This window comes from Oryza brachyantha, chromosome 12, assembly GCF_000231095.2.
Source record: "Oryza brachyantha chromosome 12, ObraRS2, whole genome shotgun sequence".
NCBI lineage: Eukaryota > Viridiplantae > Streptophyta > Magnoliopsida > Poales > Poaceae > Oryza > Oryza brachyantha.
The window spans coordinates 16,802,598-16,815,923 of record NC_023174.2 but is presented as its reverse complement, the minus strand read 5'-3'; the positions used below and the strand labels follow the sequence as shown (position 1 = coordinate 16,815,923).

Genomic DNA, 13,326 nt, shown 5'->3' with positions numbered 1-13,326 from the left:
ATTTTTTTGGAGGTCCAGTTTTCATTTGATTATTTGCCTTAGAATTGCTAGGCACAAAATCATGAATACTAGGCCCAGCACCGAAACTTTCATGGTTTTTTGTTTTCTTCTAATATTTCACGAGTTATAGACTTCGGCCAAAATTCATTAGCATTAACCTTTGGAAAAACACATGAATTTTTACATTCTCAAATTTCTCAATAATTTGCTTTGGGATCATTAGGCACAAAATTCTTGAATGTTAACCTTAGCACTGAAGATTTCGTGACTTTTAGTCTTCGGATTATAATTTCGTGAGTTATAGACTTTGGCCAAAATTCTTGAGTATTAACCTTTGCAATGAAGTATATAAATATTTCTATGGCAAAAAATTTGTCAATTATTGCCATAGTATCGTTAGGCACAGAACTGGTGGATATTAAGCTTAGCATTAAAAATTTCATGATTTTTGGCCTTATAGACTTCAACCAAAAAGCATGAGTACAAATATGAGGAAAAATACGTGTAGCTTTTGTATGGCCCAAAAATCCTGGAGTATTTGACTAAAAATCCTTAGCCACTAAATTCATTAATATTATGTTTTGCACAAATAAGTCATTATTTTTATCTTCAGCCTGAAGTGTCATGAGAAATATACATTAGCAAAACTTCATGAGTATTAACCTTTGGAAAAAAAAAGAAAATACATGTACGTTAACCTTTGGAACAAAAAAAAATACATGTACGTTTTTGTACGACCCAAAATTTCCTGATTGTTTGCCTTAGCCTTGTCAATATTTCATGGTTATTATGACCCTTCGATCCAAAAATGCATTTCATGAATTTCTTGAGTATTAACAATGGACAAATAAAAACCATAAATATTATTTCTTTTGTGAAAGCAAATGATAAGTACTTAGCTTCGCCCCAAATATTTGACAAGTATTGGCCTGTGTCGCCAAGGAGATCGCGTCTCGCGGAAGGTGATCTCCTGTAGGTAGGATGAAAATAGTTTGAAATTTTTTCGGATTCCGGATCAGTTTTCGGAAACAGAAATTGTCGGTCAGAATTTATCGGAATCGGAATTTTTTTCCTCGGAAATGGAAATGGATGCGGTAAGGGCACTATATGTCGAAAATCAGAAACGGTCGAAAACTTTCCGGAATTTTTCTGCAGGCTTATATGCTTAAATCCACAATATCAACCCACATAACCCAACCTACTTTATCAAGTTAGCATTAAGTACTTAATCAAAACATATATACAAATACTTTAATTTGTAACAACATGTATGATACTCACTTTATTTTATAATATGATATGTGAACTTTTATAATAGAGCAATTTTATAGTACTTGAGTAGATACTGAGAGGTACCAAAATTTTAGTGTAAAATTTGGTATCTTCTAGTACCTAGGTACCAAGAGGTACCAAAATTTTACACTGAAATTTTGGTACCTCATGATACTTTCTCAAGGACGGTAAAATTGTCTTTTATAATAATATGCGTGATTTGCACTTTACTATAATAATTTGTAAATTATAGCATTTATTTGGTATTTAGACAATCATTAACAAAGTGACCTATGAACTTGGTTGTAATGATAAAAAGTGGTATGGTTAGTTGCTAATGTTTAAAATTTTTGATCTACTGTTTTAGAAAAAAATTAAAACCTCGGTTTAAGAGTTTTTATATTGGGATAAATTTTCGTTGCCGTATCCGCTCCGTTTTTTTATCCAAGGTTTCCGATTTCGATTCCGAAAAAGATATGGAAACGGAAACAGTAAAAATGGTTTCCGTCCGTTTCCAATCCGTTTATATATATATATATGTATATATATATATATGTATATATATATATATATATGTATATATATATATGTATATGTGTATATATATGTATATGTGTATATATATGTATATACATATGTATATACATATACACATATGTACATATATACATATATACATATGTATACATATTACATATATGTATACATATGTATACATATGTATATATATGTAGATATATATATATATATGGGCTAGCTGTAGATGGCCCAAGTAAGGCCTTATCCACTTGTCCAAATCAAATCCTAAGGTCACCAACATGGTCAGATGATGGTCGGGCAGGCTGAACTGGGGTCATCTTCTTGCCACTCGTCTTTTTCTTCTTCTTCGTTCATTCTTGCGCTAGGTTGCCGGTGAGGTCAATGGACTTTACGTATAGTCCCTCAACGATTGACAGTGATATTCCAGCCACTAATGTGTAGGGCCGTAAAATGATAGGATCCACGTATAGTGACTACTATATATGATACTAACATAATGACAGAGATACAAGTCTCGTATATGTACATGCCCTCAGGGTTTGCTTACTTGTGGGGCTTCCTCCTAAATCCTAATGCTTAATATATATATATATATATATATATATATATATATATATATATATATATATATATATATATATATATATATATATATATATATATATATATATATATATATATCGCCATTGGCTTGATCTCCTAGTAGAAACTTTAATTCAATTGATTGAAGCGATGGATGTATTTTCGTCCATTGATATATCTCTTCCTTATTAATGTAAGCAAACAACATAAATATGTATGTGTTGATTAATTTGCCCCGCACGCCGGCCACCGAGACATACATGGCCCAAGCCAAGTAAGGCCTTTCTCTTTTTCACAAGCACAGACAGATCAATATCTACTGCTTATCCTCCTCCTCCTTTGGATCCGAGTCACAGTCAGAGTCAGAGTCCTCGTCGTCGATTTCTTGGACTGCCTTGTTCCCGCGCCGACGGCCAGCTTGGCTTCGTGGAGCGCCTTAACCAGTCTCTCTAGGCAGCCGTTCACGTCCTTTCTCTTGGACCTCGGCATTAGGTTCTCCGCCACGTCCGCCGGCGACATCTCCACCTCCCCTAGCAGCCGCCGTATCTCGTCGAACACCTCGTGCTGCTCCACGCCCAGGTAGTTCTTGGCCAGCACCTTGAACGCCTCGAAGCAGCAGTAGGACATCTCGACGTGCACGTCCATCCTGCCCCGCCGGATCAGCGCCGGGTCCAGCTTCTCCTTGTGGTTCGTCGTGAAGACGATGATCCTCTCGCCGCCGCACGCCGACCACAGCCCGTCAATGAAGTTGAGCACCCCAGAGAGCGTCACCTTCTTCTCCTCCTCGTCATCGCGCTCCCACGGCGGCATCATCTTTTTCTTCTTCTCGCTCGTCTTCGCCTTCTTCTTCTTGCGCTTGCGCTTGCCGGTGAGGTCGATGGAGCAGTCGATGTCCTCGATGACGATGATCGACTTGCCCGTTGTCTCGATGAAGAGTCTCCGCAGCTCGATGTTGCTCTTCACGGCCGTCAGCTCGAGGTCGTACACGTCGTAGTCCAGGAAGTTGGCCATGGCGGCGATCATGGTCGACTTGCCGGTGCCGGGAGGGCCGAACAGCAGGTAGCCACGCTTCCATGCCTTGCCGACAGAGGCGTAGTAGTCCTTGCCGTCGCGGAACATGTCGAGGTCGTCGAGGATCTCCTGCTTCCGGGCGGGGTCCATGGCGAGCGTGGCGAAGGTGGAGGGGTGGTCGAGCTTGACGTGGCTCCAGGCGCGGCCGTCCTCGGAGGCGGCCCAGTCGGCGGCGGGATTTTTGGTGAAGAGGCGGCGCTGCCTGTTGCGGACGGTGACGGCGCGGCCCTCGGCGAGGACGTGGGGCAGGTAGGCGTTCTCGACGAGCGCGCGGTGGCGGCGGTGGAAGGTGAGGTGGTAGCTGCGGCGCTCGGCGTTGCGCGGGGACCAGGTGATGACGTTGGCGCGGGGGAGCGCCTTTGTCTTGCGCCACCACATGGCGACGCCCTCGTGGTCGTCGACGGCGAGGGCCATGCGGTCGGCGCCGTCGGCGAGGTCTGCGCGGAGGCGACGGGCGTGGGCGTTGCATGGGGAGGCGCCGAGGTAGGCCTCGACGTCGAAGAAAGCCTCGCTGCGGGAGAAGTAGTCGTCGGACCTGTCGTCGATGGTGATGGTGGCGTAGGGGGAGAGGAGCGAGTGGAGGCGGGCAGCGAGAGCGGCGAGGTAGTCCTGCAGCTGGAAGGGGATGCACTCCTGCAGCGAGGAGAAGAAGAAGAGTAGGCTCGCCGCCGCCGACCACCCTGCAACTGCAAACGACGACCCCTCCGCCATCGACGTCATCTCCTTCTCTTCAATGAGTTACTGCAAATTCATTCCTAGCTTTGCACTGGAGTCATCAATTTATTATACTGCTCGATCGATCGAGTGCAGGTAGTCTGTGTGTCGCACGCAGCTTCTGCGAAAATCAAAAAGTCTCCGTCCTAATCTATCTATTATATATATAAACTAACGGGAAAATAAGGCTCACGTTCTATTATATATATAAACTAACCGAAAAATAAGGCTTACATTGATCTCACGGACTAAAAAATCCCACTTTAATAAAAAAAGAAAAAAAAGAAAAACATCGGTTTTTTATTGAACAATGAAAAGACCGTGTTTTACGAGAGAAAAAAAAAAGAAAACATCACCTTTTTGAGTCGGACAACAGAAAAAAAATCAATCAAGTGATCAACCGTGTATTAGAAAAAAAAAGGAAGGATCTGCTTTTTTAGTCGGACAAGAGAAAAAAAAGAAAGATCAACCGTGTAATACGACATAAAGAAAATATCAGTATTTTTTATGAGCTAAAAATCCCATGTTAATCAAAAACAAAAAATGTGTGATTAGAAATACAATTTCAGAGTCCATTTGTAATAAAAAAAATCCAATTATAAATACGATTTTAGAATTAAAAAAATAATAATAACAATAATAATAATAATAATAATAATAATAATAATAATAATAATAATAATAATAATAATAATAATAAAAGAGTCAAGGTGTAAATACAATTTAGAAAAATCCAAATATCGGACTAAAACCCACATTAATCAAAAAAACATCTAATTACAATAACATAATTATCAAATAAAAATAATAATAATAAAGTCCATGTGTAATAAAAAATCCTATTAGAAATACGTGTCGGAATTAAAAATAAAAAAAGAGTAGATTAAATTTTTTAGAATATTTGATATTGAGGGAAACATCTAATTAGAAATACAATTTCAGAATTATGACATAAAAAATACTAATAATAAAGTCCATGTGTAATAAAAAAATCCTATTAGAAATACGTGTTGGATTTTAAAAAAAAAAGTCCATGTATCGATAGTTCTAAGTCTCAGAATAAAATTTTTAGAATAATTAATATTGAGGGAAGAGTCCATCTATAAATAAAAAAATATGATCAGAAATACAATTTCAGAATTAAAAATAAATAAAAATAATAAAAAGAGTCTATGTGTAAATACAATTAATAAAAATCAAATTTTGGTTTAAAAATCTATTATATATATAAAGTAATAGAAAAAGGAGACTTCTGATATTAATCGAAGAAAAAAATAGAAAAATAATTATCATAAAAAAGATAAAAAAATCAATCAGAGTAAGAAACAGAAAAGATTGATCTCAACTTGATCGGCCGTAAACAGAGAAAAATAAATCGGACAAAAATAAACAGAAAAGAATCAAAAAATTTGATCGGACAGATCAAATCAATCGGACATAAATTTTTATTTACACGTGTCATCTCATCTAAGTGTTTCTATAAGAGATAAAAATAAAAGATCGGATCTAGAAATATCAATTGGACAAGCAAAGTACACGTCTTGCAAGAAAAAAAATCTAAATCTCAGATTAAAAAATTAAAATAATTGATATTGAGGGAAGAGTCCATCTAAAAATATAATTTGAAAACATCTAAAATTCCGGTAAAATAATATTGGATTAGAAATATAATTTTAGAATTAAAAATAAAGAAAATAATAAAAAGGGTCCATGCGTAAATAAATCTCGGATTAAAAATTTTAAAATAATTGACATTGATAGAAGAGTCCACATATAAATACAATTATAAATATCTAAAATTTCGGTTAAAAAGAACCATATTAGAAATACAATTTATAAATTAAAAATAAAAAAATAAAAAAGAGTCCATGTGTAAATACAATTTAGTAAAATTCAAATCTCGATTAAAATTTTTAAAATAATTGATATTGAGGAAAGAGTTCATCTATAAAAACAATTTGGAAAAATCTAAAATTTTGGTTAAAAATTGGCAAAAAATAAGAGACAAAATCAATATATAAATACAATTTAGAAGTATCTAAAATTGAGTATTATATAGAAGAGTTTACGTACAAGTATACTTTAGAATACATGTAAATAAGGTTTTATGTAAAAATATAATTTGAGAAAATGAAGTTTAAATTAACAATTAAAAAGTAATTATTATCGAGATAAGAGACCTGTATAATTAGAATTTATAATGATGCTAGGCGCGCATTATGCGTGGGCCACCCTACTAGTTTACTCCATAATAAATGAATGAAAGCAATCTCATTTCCTAGTAGCAGGGCAACCTGTTTCTTTCAGTTTAAGATTTTTATAATATAGATTATTGAGCTAGATTACTATAAGCTAGATTGTTATATTCTGTAGTAGAATAAACTGTGAGTTATTTCTTTCCTTGATTATTAGAGCCTAGATTATTGGTTTTGCAAGTCTATAGAGGGAGGGAGTGGCATGGCGGGTAATTTTTCACCTAATAATCTAGAAAAAGTTCACCTAAATAAATTTATCAGATTATAATAAGTTGGGCTCTAGATTATAATAAGCTACTTCAATAAATTTGTGTTTTTTCAGCTTACTCACAGTAATTTAGATTATAATAATCGTAAACCAGATTGATGACGAGTTGACGACTATCGATCAGAATATTCAAAATAGTCGCGTCATCATGTGATGTCATCTAGTAATTAACGAGCTGTCCACTAGTTAAAAACTGTTTTTACGCTGTCTAATTTGCGTTTGCTGACAGCCTTTACCAAAACGCCTGCAAAGTAGCGGAGCCAGAATTTTTTTAAACCTAGGGCTTAATTAGTTGAATTTATATAATTTTATCTTTATTTTCTAGTTTTTAAAGTTTTAAAATGAAATTTGAATATATATCTAGGATCAGGAGTAGGGCTGCAGCCCAAGCTGCCCTACTTCTGAATCCGCCCCTGCCTGCAATCCTACTTATTGTCCATGCAAAACTTGAGATGGAACTTGGGAATTAATGTTGCTATCATAATACCTCTATTTCACGACCTAAGACTTTTTAAAATTCATATAGATTATATAAATCATATCGTATCCCTGAATTATAGAAACCAATTCAAATAACCAGCTGAGCTGAGTTGAGGGAGAGGAGGATGTGCCAGAAGCAAAGCAAGGGATGATAGGGTCAGTGGAAACATAAAAAAGCTTGTTAATTGGGAGGTGGGATCAACTGTGGCAGCTGAAGAGGATTAGAACGAGAGAGAGGTGCAGTGGGATCAACTGCGGCATTTTTACCTCAAGCGGCTTGGCTCGGCTCGGCCGATTTCGGTTGCGCTTGTTCTTCTACGTACGTGGGTTCCCTTGAACAATTGGCACTAATATTTAGTTTTCTCTACATGTTAAGACTCGCATGCATGGGTCAACACTGAAATTAAGGGGCACTAATAAAACCCCTTTCAGTGTTGGTTTTGGCCTAACCAGTACTGATGGGTCGATGGGTCGCACAAATGTGACGGTGGGCATTTCTAGTGTCATACAGGTATACCATATCTGTAACATATTAAGATTATCCACTCTTTATGTTTAAAAGTCAAAATTTAAATTTTTAATCTTAAATTTGAAATTAATTTTAGAGTTTTATCATCCTAATTTATTTTCCACCCGTTATATATCTAAAAACAAGTATATATATATATAAAAGTTTTATTCATAAATTATTTTTTATTTATAAGTATATCATTTGTCAATCATCCCATCGTATGAAAAGTATCCATAGTATATATATATATATATATATATATATATATATATATATATATATATATATATATATATATATATATATATATATATATACACTCTTTGTTTAACCGAGAAGACTGTACTTATTTGAGACGGAGGTAAGTATTAATTGTATAGGCTTTATGAAAAAGAACGGTAGTCCAACTTGACTTTTTCATAGAGTAAATAATACCAATAAAGCATCTAGCTATATTTACTAATACTGCTCCTATGTCCATATTCTTAACCACCAAAGAACACGCGAACGACTAATTAATTATTGTATACTAGCGGCCGGGGCGTGCCGTTGCGCGCCGCCTGGACACAACTAATCCACACCTAAATCATCTTAGTGACATAACGTACAGGCTGAAATGTGTTCGCACAAGCTGTGACCTGGAAAAGGTACGATTCAATTCAGCTGTGGTGCCATGGTGGTGTCCAATTTGTAACATTTGTTTACCGAAGCTTACAGCTGCCCAAGGGGTCAAATAAAAGGGCAAACAAAAGAGATAGACAAGCGGTCCACAAACCTGAAATAGAGCTCTCTTTACGAAATTTCGATACAAGCTAATGTTAATTTTTTTGTCTATGCAATTACGAACTACATATGCAGGAACACAGCGATAATTGACACACAAACCTCAGAAAAGCAAACAGTCGACCCACTACAAGGTTACACATGTATCCTTGTATCAAGATGTCATGAAATCATAGTATCTTGTATCAAGATGTCGTGAAATCATAGTGTTTCATCCTGCTCTTGTGCCATAGAGGTTGAAAGGATGGCGAGGGTGTTATTTAAGAATGTAAGTGCACATTCACAGTCTGAGATAATTTTGGTGACAGTTGAAGGCTCATTAGACGCTGAAAGCGATCCTGCAGTCATTGCTGTATATGAATCCCGCAGGCTCCTCAAATCGCCAAGGAACTGCACATCACAAAAATATATATTTTTTCTGGAACGATCGAAGGAGGTCATTCAATATAATTAAGATAGAAAGAAAATGTTACAATAAAAATTTTACATCGACAGTTAGCTGTCGAGGAAGGATGTGTAACAGAGCACATGCCCCGAACTACGTGCCAACCGTCCAAACACACACCACAGAGAGGAAAACCAAGCACCGAACCGGCCATCGCTATGCGAGATCGATCGCCACTGAGCTAATGACACCACTACGACACAAAGACTCTAAAACGACGCCCTCACGAGGGTCGTGACGCCAAAAGACACTGTCGTCGTCCATTCAGAGATTGGACAAGGTTTTCACCTAGAGCTCCTTACCGGGCAGGAGGAATACCTCAAAAGTGCCCTCAGGAGAGTTACTACGCCCGAAGGCAAAGTCACTGTTGGCCCAAAGAATTGAGCTAAGCTTTCACTCGGAACCCCCTGCAACCATGGTACGTCACCTACTCTGAAACCACAATCTAAACATCGGTGGCACATGGCTTCCGCCATACCCGACCGACGCCCCTCCGTCGGCCGGCTTCTTCGAACCACCATTCCTGAGAGCTGGCCCAGGACCTCTTCGTTCCACCATCCACCAGCCTCCTCGATAAATCTGATTGAAGGAGAACCCGAGATTGGATGGCATTGCTTCAGCACCCTGAGCTTCCCCCGCTGACAAGCCACCGCCTCAATCCAGCCTAGAAACTCCCCACAGAAAAGGGGAGGGTGAGGGTGCTGACCGGCGACGAGGAAGACGACTCACCACCGCCAGCTCCCTTAGCACAACCATCTGGGCCTGCGCCGACGCTAGAAACGTTGCCGCTCTGGCTTCGGCGCCACCCATCGGCACTCGCATTGCTCGGCCGCCGCTCCCCACCTGGCCACCACGGTGGCATCCCGGTTGCCCATCTACTCGTGCCCGCACCGGCGAGCCACGACCACCGCGCCCAGAACACCGCCGCTGTGGTCGCCTAGCAGCCTCCGCGCTTGGGACAACATCACTTGGCAGAACGCTAGTCGTCGCCGCCTCTGACGCGGAGGAGCAGAACGCTCGTCGTCGCCGCCTCACACGGAGAAGGGAGAACGCCAGCCGCCGCCGCGTCGCTCGGCAGCCATGAGCCGCCACCGCGGCCGCACGCTGCCGAGCCGCCTCACGCAGCCGCTGTGATCGCTCCAAGCGGGGGATGGCCGGATTCGGCCTTGGGGGCGCCGGATCGGCCGCCTCTCCAGCGCCTCCGAGCGCCGATGTGTGTCACCGAGCGCCGCTGTGTGTCACCGAGCGCCGCCGGGAGCCACCGAGCACCTCTCCGCGCCGCTGCACACCGGGATGGTAGCGACGTAAACGACAGTAAGATCATTAGAAATTTAGATTCATTACCAGGCCAAAGGTTGAGTTAATCTAATAACTACTTTAGAAACAAACATCGGGCAGCTTGTCTTTACGCTTTAAAGGTGGAGATGAATTTTCATTGTTTGGTTGTGTGAGATACCTATACCGGGGGTATCTGGAGACTACACGAATACGTACGGTCAATAGGATATCGGATAGGAAGGAAAATATATCTGTATGGTATCGGCTAAGAGTCTAGTATGTATCAGATTGCATGCCGTGTATTTCGGACTCAAGCCGTTACCAATTTGGAAAAGATCTTAGTCTTACTAGATTAGGACTATATCATATCTGTAGCCTTTCCCCTATTATATAAGGGGTACGGGGCGCCCCCTTGAGGACCACGAAGAACCATCTGCGATATACAATCGCCAAACAGGAGTAAGGTATTATCTCACCTTGTCGAGAGCCTGAACCTGGGTATCTTCCTCTTCATCTTAACCATCGAATTCCGAGCTCGGTAGCCACCCTATAAGTTCATTGCCGACATCAATCGTCGACAGTTGGCCCGCCAGGTGGGGGTGCGCTATCTTTCTTTTTCGATCTCAAGCTCTTTTCAGCGAAGTTCGATGGACTTCAACTCGGACGTCATGAAGAGGAAGTTCCCGCCGGGCTTGACCTTCAAGTTCGGCGGCATCAGACTTCAGACCGATCAGTTCGGCGCGTTGTCGTACACCGACTCAAGCTCCTCCGACTCCGATGAAGAAGTCTTCCGATTCGAGCCTAACAAGGAAGCCTCGGGTCAAACTTAGATCCGATCTAGGTCACACCGAGATGCTCTCTCCTAGCTTGGACCGACAGGCCAGTCAGGGCGCGACGCCAATGGAAGTAGAAACCAATCTCGAGGCGGCGCCAACTCCACTGGTCAACACTTCCGAGACTTGGAGTAGCACCGGAAGATTCGTGTCGCCCCGAGAGGTCTTTGCCGCCAGCAAGCCGACGTCGCCTTCTTCTCCAGCCAGATGGCAAGAGGAGGCGGCGGCCTGACTAGCAGAAGAGCGTCGACTTCAGGAAGAGAAGGAACGCCAAGAGTAGGAGGAAAGGTAATGGCAAGTGACGCACTCCCACGCCGCGCTGCGAATCTAATCTCGCAAGATGCAGCGCGATCTGCTCTAGACCCAAGTCGACGGACATGACGTCTTCAAGACGCCCCAACAGAACGTCCACGCGGCCGCAATTCTACTCGACGACATCATCCAGCAGCTGCCACAGCCGGATCTACCTGTGGTAGAAACCATAAACAAGGTTGAGGCTATGGTGACAACTGCTGCGATCCAGCACTCCCTCCAGCGCACAACAGTTACCCCAGCCGCCCGTTCGGAGGCTCAGTCGTCCAGATCTCCTAGGTCTCGGGCGAACGTCTCCAGGCAGCCGACTGGTTCCCGGCCGCATAGCGAAAGCAGAGCGCGCCGGCACTCTCCTGACTCGGCGCGGAGGAGAGACTCCGTCGAGAGGCAACGCCGCATCGACGACGAGATTCGCCGACTGGATCAGCAACGCAAGGAGCTCAGGGCGGAGAAGCGGTGTCTCAATCAAGAAAACTCTGCCGACCTCCGCCACAAGCTCGAACACCGACGCCGACAGGACTGCTACCACGACCGGGACCACTAAAGTCATAGCCAGGTGTCTAGGCATCGGTCACCCGAGAGCTCTGACACTGACATGACAGATGGTGTCCCGGCCTTCACCAAGAACTTAAGTCAGTTGACTTGGCCGACTGGTTTCAAGCCAACTGGCATTAAGAAATACGACGGCTCCACTGACCCGAAAGTATGGCTCACGATATACTCCATGGCCATTCGGGCAGCAGGAGGCGACACAAAAGCCATGGCCAACTACCTACCGGTTGCAAAGGAAAGGAGAAGGAGCACAAGAAGGACTCGGACTCACGGAAATGTAAGCCTGAGGAGCTGGTTGCCGTCGCAGACCGACAACGATCCAGTGCCCCAAGATGTCTAATTATGAAAAAGTCATGAACAGCAAGTGCCCCTACCATCTGAAGTCCTCCCACCTGGCCAAAGATTGCTTTGTTATGCGTCACTACGTAGAGCAGTTAGCCAAAAGCCAGTCGGGGGCCGTCGGGCCAAGCAAAGCGAAGCCCACCGACAAGAAAGACGACGGCTTCCAGGACCCGCAAGCCGAGCTAAACCACATCTTTGGTGGCCCGCTCGCATACGAGTCCAAGCGGAAGCAGAAGCTCGCATCAAGGGAGATAAACACCACAGCGGTGGACGTCCCCCAGTACCTACGGTGGTCGGAGATTCCGATCACGTTCGACCGCTCGGATGATCCCGACCGAGTGGCTCACCCGGGGCGGTACCCACTGGTGCTAGCCCCAGTCGTAAAAAAATGTCAAGTTGAAGCGCGTGCTCACTGACGGAGGAAGCGCCCTCAACATCCTCTTCGCCAAGATGCTCGACGACATGAAAATCCCGAGGTCGGAGCTACGCCCAAGCAATGCGCCCTTCCGTGGGGTCATTCCCGGGCTATCAGCAACACCACTCGGGCAGATTACTCTTCCGGTGACCTTCAGAACAAAGGATAACTACCGAACGGAGAACATCTGCTTTGAAGTCGCTGCCGTCTCGCTGACTTCGAGACGGCGTACCATGCCATCATCGGCAGGCCCGCGCTAGCGAAGTTCATGACGGTCCCGCACTACAACTACCTTATGCTTAATTGCTTTGTCAAGCGCCCCCCGGTCCGGCCGTCATGCACCTTCTTCACCTATCTTGCATTGTCGAACGTCTATAAATTTGATCAAATTTATAGAAAAATGCTGTTATATCTACATCACCAAATTAAGTTGATCAAATCCACCAATAAATATAAATATTATTTTGCATTAAAGTGGTACAATATTTTTTATAAACTTAACCAAATTTAAAATGGCTGAAGTTACGATAGATTAAAGATAGATGTTAAACGAAGAGAGCAATCGACGGCAAGGGCCCAAAAGCCCATGTGTAATTTGGTTGAAACCGAGGCCCATCTTGATATTTTATTACTTCGATCCGATCCGAACCGAACCAACCAACCCACCCACCAA

At 42.4% G+C, this 13,326-nt stretch overlaps 1 protein-coding gene across 1 annotated transcript; it reads right to left on the bottom strand.

Moving 5' to 3' along the window:
• Positions 1 to 2,710: 2,710 nt before the first annotated feature.
• Positions 2,711 to 4,143, bottom strand: LOC102708116 (AAA-ATPase ASD, mitochondrial-like). Its single transcript, XM_006664727.2, is given in 2 exon segments — positions 2,711 to 2,791; positions 2,794 to 4,143. Coding segments are annotated over 2 exon segments (1,167 nt in total). The 5' UTR covers positions 3,880 to 4,143.
• Positions 4,144 to 13,326: the final 9,183 nt, after the last annotated feature.